This window comes from Dendrobates tinctorius, unplaced genomic scaffold (assembly GCF_039654945.1).
Source record: "Dendrobates tinctorius isolate UK_male_01 unplaced genomic scaffold, ASM3965494v1 ptg000181l, whole genome shotgun sequence".
NCBI lineage: Eukaryota > Metazoa > Chordata > Amphibia > Anura > Dendrobatidae > Dendrobates > Dendrobates tinctorius.
The window spans coordinates 1,276,974-1,292,294 of record NW_027361848.1 but is presented as its reverse complement, the minus strand read 5'-3'; the positions used below and the strand labels follow the sequence as shown (position 1 = coordinate 1,292,294).

Sequence of the window (15,321 nt, the reverse complement as noted above, 5' to 3'; positions counted from 1 at the left end):
ACCCTAACCCTGACCCTAACCCTAACCCTGACCCTAACCCTTAACCAAACCATACTTAACCCTAACCCAAACCCTAAACCCTAACTAACCCTAACCCTAACCCTAACCCTGACCCTAACCCTAACCCTGACCCTAACCCTAACCCTGACCCTAACCCTGACCCTAACCCTAACCCTAACCCTGACCCTAACCCTTAACCAAACCATACTTAACCCTAACCCTAACCCTGACCCTAACCCTGACCCTAACCCTAACCCTAACCCTAACCCTGACCCTAACCCTGACCCTAACCCTTAACCAAACCATACTTAACCCTAACTAACCTTAACCCTAACCCTAACCCTAACCCTGACCCTAACCCTTAACCAAACCATACTTAACCCTGACCCTAACCCCAACCCTAACCCTGACCCTGACCCTTAACCAAACCATACTTAACCCTAACCCTGACCCTAACCCCAACCCTAACCCTGACCCTGACCCTTAACCAAACCATACTTAACCCTAACCCTGACCCTAACCCCAACCCTAACCCTGACCCTGACCCTTAACCAAACCATACTTAACCCTAACCCTAACCCCAACCCTAACCCTGACCCTGACCCTTAACCAAACCATACTTAACCCTAACCCTGACCCTAACCCTAACCCTGACCCTAACCCTAACCCTAAACCCCCTTAACTAACCCTAACTCTAACCCAAACCCCTAAATTCCATGGTTAACAAAAAAAACCGCATGTGCAAAAAAACGCATACATGAGCATGCCAGTGCGCATGTATGCGCATCCATAGGCTATAATGGCCATTTTTAGCGCAAAACGTGCGCATATGTGCGCATGCGCTTTTTTGCAGGGCCAAAAAATGCAACATGCTGCGTCTGGAAAATACAAACGCACACCCCAAAAAAACGCAGCGCATGAAAATTGCATACATGCGCTTACCAGCGCGCAGGTATGCGCACCCATGTTAAATATAGGGGAAAAAACGCATGTGCACATGTGCGTTTTTTTCCAGTGCTAAAAAACGCAAATGTGAAACCAGCCTTAGTGACACATCACTGGAATCAGGGTCTCTATCCAATCATGTTGCTTTCAAATGGTGTAGTGAAAACCTGAATACAGATTCCCTTTAAGTGGAAATCATCTCTAGCAGATAAGACAAATTTCAGTAAGTGTAAGTTTTGATGTGCCTCTATTCTTTGTATTACGAAGTATTATCAAAATACAGATAATTATGTTTTTGTTTTTTTTTTATAACAGCCAATTCTCAGTACGGTGTTGTTTGTTATGGCATTGACTGTGGGTCTCCTGGCACACTACATAATACCACAGCTACGAAAACATCATCCATGGCTTTGGATTGCACAACCACTGCTTCAAAACAAAGAATATACACAGAGAGAAATCATTGGTTAGTAGTTGTCATATTCTTATGTCAAACTATAAAGAGAATACGACCACCATAGTGTGAGAATTGGTAAATTAGAATGGTAAGTATTATGTCTATCTGCAGACCTTATCTAGGTGGTTGTGCAGATTGCACACAACTCACAAGAGTTGAGTAATAGACTGCTGCCTGCTTTCCATTGCCTGTGTATGTTAAACTGGATCAGTAGACCTAATCTGTGTGACAGCCTCTTGTATAAAATAAAGGCTGATCAGGTCCGGACAAGGACATATCAGGTCTAACCTCTGTGGTTGCTGGTCTGGCAGTGCGGAGGTTAGACCTGATATGTCCATGTCCGGACCTGGTCAGCCTTTAGCTGCTCTTGCCCTTTCTAGCACCATGGGAGTGATCCTGAGGTGCTTCAGGTACATTTTGCATTTTATGCAGTCTTGCTTTTAATTTATTTAGGAAGCCGTAATGGCACAGCGAATAATAAAAACGTATAGTAGGATTGCCCCATATGAGAATGCCTTGACGTGGCGGGGTGGCTCAAAAAATTGATCGATAATTTGCTAAATGTCTCATTTTAAAGTACAGTTAGAAATTAATATGTGTATATGCACTTCATGTATTGCGTTCTAACCTTAGACAGCACTGGCTTCTCTCTCTTTTTTATTGGATATTGGTTGTGGCTGCCCACCACAGTTTGGCGTGCACGCTGGGTTATGCACGCCATTCTTTCTGTGTCTTTTTTGTAATTGATCTAGGCTGCTGTGCACACACACAGCAGCCTTGCCCTGACCCAGGCTCTATTTGATTTTTGCCCCTGTATCTGGGCCTGTTTCACCCTGTATCTCTGGTTGCTGGTCAGGCAGTGCGGAGGTTAGACCTGATATGTCCATGTCCGGACCTGGTCAGCCTTTATCTGCGCTTGCCCTTTCTGGCACCATGGGAGTGATTCTGAGTTGCTTCAGGTACATTTTGCATTTTATGCAGTCTTGCTTTTAATTTATTTAGGAGGCCGTAATGGCACAGCGAATATTAAAAACGCAGAGTAGGACTGCCCCATATGAGAATGCCTTGGCATGGCGGGGTGGCTCTGTGGGGAGGAGGACTCCCAGACAGTGACTGGGCCGAAACCCAGGGGACCGCCATCAGGGTTCCTGAAGGAACAACACTGGGGGGCAACAAAGGGAGACACACGACTAAAGGTGTCAGGGCAACAGGGGGCGGGGCGAAGACAAAAGGAGGAGGGGGCGCGCTCAAGTGGCACTTGGCAGAGAGTGTGACAGGAGGCGAGAAGCCAGGTGACTTAGAGAGAGACGGGTGTTATGAATGGGAAACCGAGGAGGAAAAAAAGACAACAAGATGAGTCTCAGAAAACCAGAGAAGTTGGTAACTATGCAGATTGCAGATCCCTGATCTTAACCGCATAGCTAGCAGCAGTCGTGGAGCGTTCCTACATTGGTCCTAGACGCCTCGTCACAACTGGAGAACTACATAAGCCTAAAGCAGAAAAAGAGGAAAACTAACTGCCCCAGAGCAGACCCCAAAGGAAAGACAGCCCCCCACATGTATTGACGGTGAAACAAGATGAAAATACAAACAAAGGCAGGAAAATAGGCTGAGCAAATGATGGGGCCTGGCTAACTAAAAAGGACAGAAAAGGAAAGACACTGTCTGCAATCTGCCAAAAAAACCTACAAAAATATTGTCCAACACTTCTGATAGCAAAATTAACCCTGAAGTCACTAGACTTCTAAACCTATATCAGCACTCTGAAATATTCTGAGACAGAGCAAAAAAGAGGCTAATCTAATAAGGGACAAAAAGCAGATTGGCAAATACTGATTAATAGGAGTGGAATTTCAGCATAGCCCCAGCAGGGGCAGGCTGATCACACAAAAAACTGAATTGACCAACAAGCGCTAGTGTGAACATTAGCAAAAAACAAACTTAACATGAGAAGACTGGAAGAGAGCTGAAGTCCAGGACCTGAGAAGCAGACTGAATCACCAGCACCTGGATAGGGCGTCGGCTGTCTTATATCCAGTCTGATACTCCAGAGATCCAATCGTTATCTTCCTCATCAGGTGGCAGATCACTACCACTTAAACCAACCACACTACCTCCTGTCACCACAAGAGGGAGAATGGAAGGGGAACTCTCAACTGGTGGAGCAGAAAATGAGTTCATGACAGTACCCCCCCTTGAGGAGGGGTCACCGAACCCTCATCGATGCCACCAGGCCAATCAGGATGGGCCCGGTGAAAACCACGAACCAATTTATTGACATGAATATCAGAGGCAGAGACCCAAGAATTATCCTCCTGGCCATAACCCTTCCATTTGACCAAATACTGGAGTCTCCGTCTAACCAAACGAGAATCCAATATTTTCTCTACCTCATATTCCACATTGCCTTTAACCAATACAGGATCAGGAGGTGCCGCCACAGGAACTACTGGCTCAACAAACCTCTTCAACAGTGACTTGTGAAATACGTTATGGATTTTGAAAGTAACTGGAAGAGACAATCGAAAACAAAAAGGATTAAGAATCTCCAAAATCTTATAAGGACCAATAAATCTTGGCTTAAATTTTGGAGATGCAACCATCATAGGAATATTCTTAGACGACAGCCAAACCATGTCACCCACTTTAAACCGGGGACCAATGGTCCTACGCCGGTTGGAAAAACGCTGGGCTTTTTCCTGAGAGAGTGACAGCTTATCCACCACTTGGTCCCATATCTGCTGCACTCTCAAAACCACAGTGTCCACACCTGGGCAGGACGAAGATTACACTTGCCCTGAAGAGAATTGAGGATAAAACCCAAAATTACAGAAAAAGGGTGACATCAGAGTGGCAGAACTAGCTCTATTGTTCAGCGCAAATTCGGCCAAGGGCAAAAATGAGATCAATCATCTTGATCAGCAGATATAAAACATCTTAAATAAGACTCCAGGGTCTGGTTTGTTCTCTCAGTCTGCCCATTGGTCTGGGGATGAAACGCGGAGGAGAAGGATAACTGAATTCCCAGATTGGTACAAAAGGCTTTCCAGAATCTGGAAACAAACTGGACCCCTCTATCGGACACAATGTTCACAGGAATCCCGTGTTACCAAACCACCTGTTGTAAAAACAATGGCACCAACTCAGCGGAAGATGGCAACTTTGGGAGTGGTACAAGATGGACCATCTTCGAAAATCTATCACAAATCACCCAGATAACAGTCATTCTCTGAGAGACAGGAGGATCAGAAATAAAATCCATTGAGATATGGGTCCATGGCCTCTTGAGCACCGGCAGGGGCATCAGCAACCCATTAGAATGAGAACAGGGTTTAGACCGAGAACAAGTCCCACAGGACTGTACAAAATTCCTGACATCACGAGATAAGGCGGGCCACCAAAAAGACCGACTCACCAAATCTCTGGTACCAAAAATACCCGGATGACCAGCCAATGCGGAGCAATGGACTTCAGACATCACTCTCTTTCTCCACTGGTCAGGAACATACAATCTTCCCATAGGGCAACGCTCAGGTTTATCCTCCTGAAATTCCTCCAGGGCATGTCTCAAATCAGGCGAAATGGCAGAAAGAACTCATCTTTCCTCACCTAGGATAGTAGTAGGCTCGGTCACATTAAGAGAATCAGCAAAGAAACTCCTAGAAAGGGCGTTTGCCTTAACATTCTTAGTGCCTGGAAGAAAAGAGACCACAAAATTAAAACGTGTGAAAAACAAAGCCCATCTAGCCTGTCTAGGATTCAAGCGTTTGGCCAACTCCAGATAAATCAAATTCTTGTGAATGGTGAGGACCACTACTTGATGTCTAGCTCCCTCCAACCAATGTCTCCACTCCTCAAATGCCCATTTCATGGCCAACAATTCCCGATTCCCCACGTCATAGTTGCGTTCAGATGGGGAAAACTTTCGAGAAAAGAAGGCACAGGGTCTTTTTGGGACAAAACAGCTCCTGCACCAATCTCAGAAGCGTCCACCTCCACTTGAAATGGAAGTGAGACATCAGGTTGCCGTAAAACTGGAGCTGATAGTAAATCTCTGCTTAAGCTCCTGAAATGCTGAGACAGCCTCAGGAGACCAATTCAGCACATCAGCTCCCTTCTTGGTCAAATCAGTCAGTGGTTTGACAATACTAGAAAAATTACCTATAAATTTAAGGTAAAAATTAGAAAAACCCAAAAACTTCTGGAGAGCCTTCAAAGAAGTAGGCTGAACCCAATCATAAATGGCCTGTACCTTGGCCGGGTCCATTTCAATAGTCGATGGAGACAAAATAAATCCCAAAAATGAAATCCTCTGTACACCAAAGAGGCACTTCCATCCCTTAACAAACAGGGAATTCTCCCTCAAAATCCGGAACACAGTCCGGACGTGTTCCACATGGTAAACCCAATCACTAAAAAAGATCAAATTATCATCCAGATAGATGATCAAAACCTTATCCACAAAGTCTCGGAAAATATAATTCATAAAGGATTGGAAGACAGAAGGGGCATTAGAGAGCCCAAAAGGCATCACCAGGTACTCAAAATATCCCTCCGGAGTATTAAACGCCGTCTTCCATTCATCCCCGTGCTTGATGCGAATAAGATTATACGCCCCCTGAGGTCAAGCTTAGTAAACCATCAGGCACTCTTAACTCTGGAGAATAAATCAGACATCAGAGGTAACGGGTACTGATATTTAACCGTCATCTTGTTAAGGGAACGATATTCAATACACAGTCTTAATGAACCATCTTTCTTGGCCACAAAAAAAACAGCGCCTAATTGTGACGAGGATGGTCTAATATGACCCTTCTCCAACGACTCCTTAATATAGGATCGCATAGCATTATGTTCGGGTACAGATAAGTTGAAAAGCCGACCCTTGGGAAATGTACACCCAGACATCACCTCAATTGCACAGTCATAACTCCGATGAGGAGGCAAAGACGCAGACTTACTCTCACTAAAAACATCAGAGAAATCAGCCAGATAATCAGGAATATCATGAGACTGAGGAGAGGTGGAGAAAACAGGAGCGTCCCTAAGAACGCACTGACAACCCCAACTCACCACAGACACAGATTTCCAATCCAAAACTGGGTTATGAATTTGCAACCAGGGGAACCCCAGAACAATAGTATCATGCAAATTATGCAGCACCAAAAATTTACAATTTTCTTGGTGGTCTGGGGCAACTCTCATTATCACCTGGGTCCAAAACTGAGGTTTATTCTCCGCCAAAGTAGTGGCATCAATACCCCTCAAAGGAATGGGTGTCTGCAGAGGCGTCATGGAAAAACCACAACGTTTAGCAAAGTCTAAATCCATCAGATCCAGAGCTGCTCCTGAATCCACAAAAGCCTTAGTGGAAAATGTGGACAAGGAGCAGATCAGAGTAATTGCCAAAAGGAAATTAGGTTGTATACTGCCCACAGCAAATGTGTGTGTGCAAAACGTTTCTCTCATTTAGGGCAGAGAGAAATAGTATGAGAGGCGTCTCCACAGAAAAAACACAGCTTATTACGCCTTCTAAACTCCCGACGTTGTGCCCTAGACAAAACCCCATCACATTGCATAGGTTCAGACATTTGTTCAAAAGGTGGCAGCGCCTCCCGTGTAGTTTTATGTTCACGTAAACGCCGATCAACTTGAATGGCTAATGACATAGAGCCATCCAGACCAGAGGGAACAGGAAATCCCACCATAACATCTTTTACAGTCTCTGACAAACCTTTCCGAAAGAGAGCTGCCAATGCACTATCATTCCATGTAGTAAGGACCGCCCACTTTTGGAATTTTTGACAGTACAACTCTGCTGGATCCTGACCCTGGTTTAATGCCAACAGGGTTCTCTCAGCTTGATCAACGGCATTAGGTTCATCATACAACAACCTCAAGGCCTGAAAAAATGCATCCACATTAGTCAGAATAGGATTTTCAGGTGTCAGAGAAAAAGCCCAATCTTGCGGATTGCCGCGCAGCAAGGAGAAGACAATTTTAACCTGCTGCACAGAGCTCCCCGATGAGTTAGGCTTCAAAGCAAGAAATAATTTACAATTATTCTTAAAATTCAGAAATTTAGACCGATCCCCAGAAAACACATCAGGAGTAGGAATCTTGGGTTCAGCAGCATGTTACTGAATAAGGTAGGAGGAAATTCTCTGTACTTCAGCAGCAAGCTGCTCCACACGATCAGACAGTTGCTTAATCTCCATTAGAAAAAAAATCCTCCTACAGCCCCAGAGAAAAAGAGGTAAAAATACATAATAAAAAAAAATTCTGACTTTTTTTTTTCTCTAACAATTCGTTCCTGCTTTTGAGTACCCTAGAATCTGCGGTATGGCTGGTGATTCTGTTATGAATGGGAAACCGAGGAGGAAAAAAAGACAACAAGCTAAGTCTCAGAAAACCAGAGAAGTTGGTAACTATGCAGATTGCAGATCCCTGATCTTAACTGCACAACTAGCAGCAGTCGTGGAGCGTTCCTACGTTCGTCCTAGACGCCTCGTCACAACCGGAGAACTTCATAAGCCTAAAGCAGAAAAAGAGGAAAACTAACTGCCCCAGAGCAGACCCCAAAGGAAAGACAGCCCCCCACATGTATTGACGGTGAAGCAACATGAAAATACAAACAAAGGCAGGAAAATAGGCTGAGCAAACGATGGGGCCCGGCTAACTAAAAAGGACAGAAAAGGAAAGACACTGTCTACAATCTGCCAAAAAAACCTACAAAAATTTTGTCCAACACTTCTGATAGCAAAATTAACCCTGAAGTCACTAGACTTCTAAACCTATATCAGCACTCTGAAATATTCTGAGACAGAGCAAAAAAGAGGCCAATCTAATAAGAGACAAAAAGCAGATTGGCAAATACTGATTAATAGGAGTGGAATTTCAGCATAGCCCCAGCAGGGGCAGGCTGATCACACAAAAAAACTGAATTGACCAACAAGCGCAAGTGTGAACATTAGCAAAAAACAAACTTAACTTGAGAAGACTGGAAGAGAGCTTATGTCCAGGACCTGAGAAGCAGACTGAATCACCAGCACCCGGATAGGGCGTCGGCTGTCTTATATCCAGTCTGATACTCCAGAGATCCAGTCGTTATCTTCCTCATCAGGTGGCAGATCACTACCACTTAAACCAACAGCACTACCTCCTTTCACCACCAGAGGGAGAACGGAAGGGGAACTGGTGGAGCAGAAAATGAGTTCATGACAGATGGGATAACGAGCGGTGTGTGTAAGAGACGCCATCAGGTGTCTGTGAGGAGAAAACTACGCACTCACCGACAAGAGAGACGTGAGAGACTTTTATCAGAGGCCCTCTCCCCACCCACGGTCGCACACAGCCATGCCCACTGTCCCCCGCCCTTTTGAGACAGGTCCGCTATCTCAAGTCGCCGCTGCGACGACACGTAAACCGGCTACAGCGGCCTGGACACTGCCCCCCTGCCTCCTTCCACAGCTGCGGCCCTGCCATCACCGGCCTCAGTGGACGCCACTTCGCCACAGGCAGAAATAGAGGCCCACGTCCCGTCTACAAAGGGACTCTGAGCAGAGGCCGGCCAATCGTCATTTGGGAAACTGCATCAATACTGCGCTGTGAGACGAGACCCGGTAAAGATGTCCTGAAAGCCCCACCAGCACAGATCCTTCAGGGCCTGTTGTGTCCGACCAGCACAGATTCTTCAGGGCCTGTTGTGCCCCACCTGCACAGAGTCTTCAGGGCCTGTTGTGCCCCAACTGCACAGAGTTTTCAGGGCCTGTTGTGCCCCACCTGCACAGAGTCTTCAGGGCCTGTTGTGCCCCACCTGCACAGTTTCTTCAGGGCCTGTCGAGCCCAAATCATCCCGGGATATCGAGGCGTCAAGGCAGCCGCATCAGCGACCTCTAAGCGGCAGCACCTGCGATCCCGAGCGACGCCTGGAAGGATAAGTGGACTATAGAAAATAAGGACCCATAGTTTGGCCATACGTGGTCTTCGAAACCCGGACTAGCCAGGTTAGTCACATTGAATATAGGAAAAGTATTGTTTATTTTGTTGAGTCCCTGAGAGGACAGATTGTTGTTACCCTTTTTACTTGTTTAGCATAGCCCCAGCGGCTCCAAGTTATAAAAGTTGATTTCACAAGTCATACCCTTTCTTGTGTCTCATCACTGCATCCTGAGAATCTGCTCAACCCTACAGCTCAAATGATTGATCAATTATTTGCTAAATGTCTCATTTTAAAATACAGTTAGAAATTAATATGTGTATATGCACTTTATGTATTGCGTTCTAACCTTAGGCAGCGCTGGCTTCTCTCTGTTTTTTATTATTTATTTAGGATAGACTCGAATTTGGCACAGTAATCAGCATTATCCTGAAATAATGTTGGTCGTAGGGGAACTCTCAGGCCCCTGAGGATCCGCTGCACCCTGTGGTATTCGGCCAAGGTGACACTGTGAAGATCCACTGCTGTTAATCTCCTCAAATACTTTTCAAAATCCCTCTTCTGTATTTCCTCAGATGGGGCATGTAGAAAAGTATCTGGAGTCGTGACTCTGGAGATAATGGTGGAGGCCTCTACTTGATTTTTATAATGTTGAGAAAGACATCTGCACAACAAGAGTCAACACCCAAAAAATAGTAATATAGAGTCAAGAAATGGGGTGCTCACTGTTAAATAGGTGTTCTGGAGTAAAAAGTCAATAGATCAAAATAGTAGAACTCTGGCACTCAGTTGATAAACTTTTAACGTTTTATTGTGCTGAAACAAGAAAATCCACAATTTTGAATGGTAGACCCATGCAAATACAGATGTGTTTAAATCATCAACTTTTCGGTGTAAATCCGCCTTTTTCAAGATACATCTGTTCTGTAAAATAAAACAATATTGATATGAAATTGAAGTATAGCGTCTCAAAAATTGAAAAGAAAAACCTCAGCATTCCTGATTAGAGAACTCAATGAAAAATATAAAATATAATATTGCACTGTTTAACTAAACTAAAGTCATATGAAGAGGTTGTATACAACAAATACAGGAAAAGCCATTTGACTTCTTGTTTCAGCACAATAAGACATTAAGGCTATGTGCCCACATGCAACGTTAAAACGCACACTGAAAACCGGACTCCTTCACAGAAATCACGCGTTTTTTTCCCGCGTGATTTCATCGCGATTTTACCGCGATTCTGTTCGTGATTTTGCCACGATTTTCTCAAGCACTTTCCAAGCGATTTGAGGCATCGCCTTTAAAGTGATTGACAGGTTGGTCACACTCGTCAAACATAGTGTTTGACAAGTGTGACCAGCTTTTTACTATTGAGGCCGCCTATGCGGCCTCAATAGTAAAAGATAAAATGTTAAAAATGATAAAAAAATAAAAAAATCAGGTATATTTACCTTCCGACGTCCCGCGCTGCCATCCCGGGCATCAGCGTTCCCAGTAATGCCTTGCGAGACCTGTGATGATGTTGGTCTCGCGTTACTATAGCGATCTCGCGAGACCACATCATCACAGGACCTTGCCGCAAGGCATTACTGGGAACGCTTAGGCCGGGAATGCAGCGCGGGACGCCGGAAGGTAAATATACCCCGATTTTTTTATTTTTTATTCTTTTTTTACAGGGTTATGGTACCCAGGGCCTGGAGGACAGTCTCCTCTCCTCCACACCGTGGGTACCATCCGCACATGAGACGCTTAACTTCCCGCATGGTGGGCATAGCCACATGCGGGAAGTAAGCGGTTCTCATGCATTCCTATGGGTGCAGAATTGCTGCAATTCTTTGCGATGCCGCACATAAGAATGATCATGCTGCAATTTTTTCAGCGATGCGATTCTGCCGCACAGCATGTGCGGAATGCCATAGGAATGCATGGGGACGTTCTGTACACGATTTTTAAACGTTTTCGCAGCGTTTTCGTGCCGAAAATCGCTGCAAAAATGCTTAAAAATCGCATCGTGGGCACACAGCCTAAAATTTTATCAATTGAGTGCCGGAGTTGGGAGGTATGTCACACCCATGCTAAAAGCTTATTGGCTAGTTTAGACCAATCAGCTGTTTCAAGCAAACACACAGTGCTAGTCTCATGCCAGCACTGCTTTGCATAAAGTCACAGTGTGCAGGCACCAGGAATCTGAAAGCACTCACTGCGCAAGAGCCAGAATCACACCCAGCAGTTGCGCAGGATAACCGGAGAAACTGAGAGGTGGGTTTGCCTGAGACTGGGAGTTGTGACGTTAAAACCAATAGTAGAAGGAGGGAAGGCGCTGCAAACTTAAAGTCACATGAAGGTACTTCAAATAAAATTTATTGACAGTATTTCATATCCATTGGTTACACCGCTGTGAGTGCAGTATTGCGGAACTTTTTGGGTGAAAAACCTTTCATCTGAAGTATAGACTATGTTCACTGCATGGTCAAGGAGATCTAGGGTGCGGGGGGCACATCACCCAAACAAGGACAACCAGTATCCCACTATATTAAGGCATTTGGCATGTATTATGTCCAGTCTCTGAACAGTAAACAACCTACTTGGCATGTGATTGGATCTTCGAAAATCCAACATGAGGTTGGTCACAGTGAGTATATTACAACCTGTCAGCATTCTGCAGCTTAGGTGTAGCCCCTGAATATTAAAAAAGCCTGGAGAACACTTTTAAAGGGAACCTGTCACCAGGTTTGAACAATATGAGATAAGACCACCACCTTTCACGCTTGATATACAGCATTCTATAATGCTGTATATATGCCCTCAACCCAACCTGCAAGACAAGAAAAAGACCTTTTATGCAGGAAGGTGTGTCGCTGGTCTTGGTCTGGAGCCTCCCTTCTTCTTGCTGTCCTCCATGCTTCTTGTGGATGACGCATCCCTACGTCATTGACAGTCTCCCTGGCAATGTGCTCCTGCGCATGCATACTTCTATGCCTTAACTAGGGCAGATTAGAGTACTGCAGTGCTCATGTACAGGGGCTCTTTGACCTTTCCTAGCACTTGCGTGCTGAACTACTTTGCTCTGTCCTTGTCAAGGCAGAGAAGTACCCCTGCACAGCAGCACGTTGCCTGAGAGACTGTATGGATGACATAGGGACACGTCATCCAAACAAAGCAAGAAGGAGGACTTTATCGCAAAAAGAAGGTAGGTGTTGGGCCAAGACCAACAACACCCCTCAGAGAGGACCACCTTGCAGGGGATTATAATAAAGGTCTTTTTCTTGTCTTGCAGGATGGGTTTCGGGCATATATACAGCATTATATAATGCTATATATCAGACCTGAAAGTTGGTGGTCTTATCTCGTATCGGTTAAACTTTGTGCAGGTTTGCTTTTAAGTATCTATTACACTTGAAGGTATCAATTAGATAGATAGATAGATAGATAGATAGATAGATAGATAGATAGATACTCCTATATACCAGTCGGTCATATGGTGTTCCAATATTTGTAGGAATTTAATATTTTAACATGTATTTTCCACAGTGTTACTTAATACATTTGTTTGAGTGCTCCAATTTGTACGGGTTTGTTTCTGAAAATTCTCTGGAAAAGATGTGTATGAAAAATGCTAAGAATGGTGGATACTCGCTTTACATCATATTATTATGCACATTCTTTGAATAGCTTATGTTTTATCAAAGATGACCTACTGCTATTACTGTTATATTTTACTGCTAGTATATACTGTATATATATATATATTTTCTACCAAGCATTAAACACATTATTTTTTGTTCTTTTTAGGTGCCGCCCAGTTAATGTGGTTTGAAAAGGTTTACGTTTGGCTTGTTTGCTTTGAGAAATATGTTTTGTACCCATCAATCATATTAAATGCAGTTACCACTGAAGCCTCTTCAATAAGTGGCATCAAAAGGTTTGGAAAAGAGTAAGTTTGTATTTTCTTTTATAGAATTATTTTAAGGATATTTATTATTTTCTGGCTAATGCTTTCAATGAGATTTAAAATCTTTACCCCATTTTACTATATGACCCTTACTGGACCACAAGTTTTTGTGGAGTGAGCTGATCGTATAAATTAATCTTTTAGTAACAGGCCCCAAAAAATTCACTTACTTGCACTTTGTTTGTGTCTATTAGATATAAGACAGCTTGATATGCAGACTGTTTTTAATCTCTGTATATAAAACTGAATGTGTGTGTGTATCACCAACCAATCACGAAGCATCTTTCACTTCAACAGAGCTTGTTCAAAAGAAGCTAAGCTATGATTGGCTGCTATGAGCAACGGTTTTCCTTGCAACCAATCACTAAGCATCTCTGATTTCACCTGAGCTGGTTAAAAGAAGCTGAGCTGTGATTGGTTGCTGTGAGCAAGTTTTCCCACTTGACAACACCTCAGCAGGCAATGACATGGTGGGAGAAATCTAGCATCCCTGGGAACATAAGCTCCCAGCCATTGTCTGCCCCCCAAAAAGGAGCACAGAGAACATGACAGAAATGAATCCCCCCTCCTGTGCTCATATACACATTACACATCCTCAATCATATAGGCACATCTTCCCTCTTAAAGGGATCATTGGTATGGAAGCCAGAGCAAATCCATCCAGCACTTTGGTTTTAACCCCAGGCCTCTCTTAAACGGATCTCCGGTATGGAAGTTAAGACCGCTCCACTCAGCTCTGTGGTTCTGACCCCAGTTTCTCTTAAAGGGATCATTGGTATGGAATTTAGGGCAAATCCACTCTGCGCATTGGTACTGACCCCAGGCCTTTCTTAAAGAGTTCTCAGGTATGGAAGTCAGGGCAATTGCCTTCAAATGCTCTGGTACTGACCCCAGGCTCTCTTAAAGGGATCTCCTGTATGGAAGTTAGGGCAAATCCCTCATCGCTCTGATTCTCACCCCAGGCTTCTATTAAAGGGATCATTGGTATGGAAGTCAGGGCAAATCCACTCAGCGCTCTGGTTCTGACGCCAGACCTCTCTTAAAGGGATCCCCAGTATGGAAGTTAGGACCGTTCCACTAAGCACTCTGGTTCTGATGCCAGGTCTCTCTTAAAGGCATCACCGGTATGGAAGCTAGGGCAACGCCACTCAGCATTCTGGTTCTGACCCCAGGCTCTCTTAAAGGGATCCCCGGTATGGAAGTCAGGGCAATTGCCTTCAAATGTTCTGGTACTGACCCTAGTCTCTCTTAAAGGGATCTCCTGTATGGAAATTAGGGCAAATCCCTCAGCACTCTGATTTTGACCCCAGGGTTCTGTTAAAGGGATCATTGGTATGCAAGTCAGGGAAAATCCACTCAGCACTCTGTTTCTGACCCAAGTCCTCTCTTAAAGGGATCCTCGGTACGGAAGTGAGTGAAAATCCACTGTGCGCTTTGGTACTTACCCCAGGCCTCTCTTAAAGGGATCTCTGGTATATAAGTTAGGGTAAATCCCTCAGCGCTCTGATTCTCACCCCAGGCCTCTATTAAAGGGATCATTCGTATGGAAGTCAGGGCAAATCCACTCACTGCTCTGGTTCTGACGCCAGGCCTCTCTTAAAGTGATCTCCGATATATAAGTTAGGGTTAATCCCTCAGCGCTCTGATTCTCACCCCAGGCTTCTATTAAAGGGATCATTCGTATGGAAGTTAGGACCATTCCACGCAGCGCTCTGGTTCTTACTCCAGGCTGACGGGATGATGTGGGATATTAGTGGTAGTTATCCAGTGGCTCTAGCTGATGGGATGATGTGTGATATTAGGAGTAGTAGTCCAGTGGCTCTGGCTGACGGGATGATGTGGGATATTATGGGTACTAGTCCGGTAGCTCTGGCTGACGGGATGATGTGCAATATTAGTGGTAGTAGTCCAGTGGCTCTGGCTGATGGGACGATGTGGGATATTTTGGGTCGTAGTCCGGTAGCTCTGGCTGACGGGATGATGTGGGATTGTCCGTTGGCTCTGGCTGATGGGATGATGTGGGAT

The 15,321-nt window shown here is 44.6% G+C and overlaps 1 protein-coding gene across 1 annotated transcript in view; it reads left to right on the top strand.

The window, feature by feature from the left end:
* The window catches only part of LOC141054931 (pecanex-like protein 2), a 2,173,030-nt gene that overhangs the window by 1,186,929 nt on the left and 970,780 nt on the right, over positions 1-15,321 (top strand). Inside the window, exons 18-19 of the mRNA XM_073551818.1 lie at positions 1,261-1,411; positions 13,137-13,278. Coding sequence (XP_073407919.1) covers positions 1,261-1,411; positions 13,137-13,278 — 293 coding nt within the window. The remainder of the gene's footprint in view (positions 1-1,260; positions 1,412-13,136; positions 13,279-15,321) is intronic.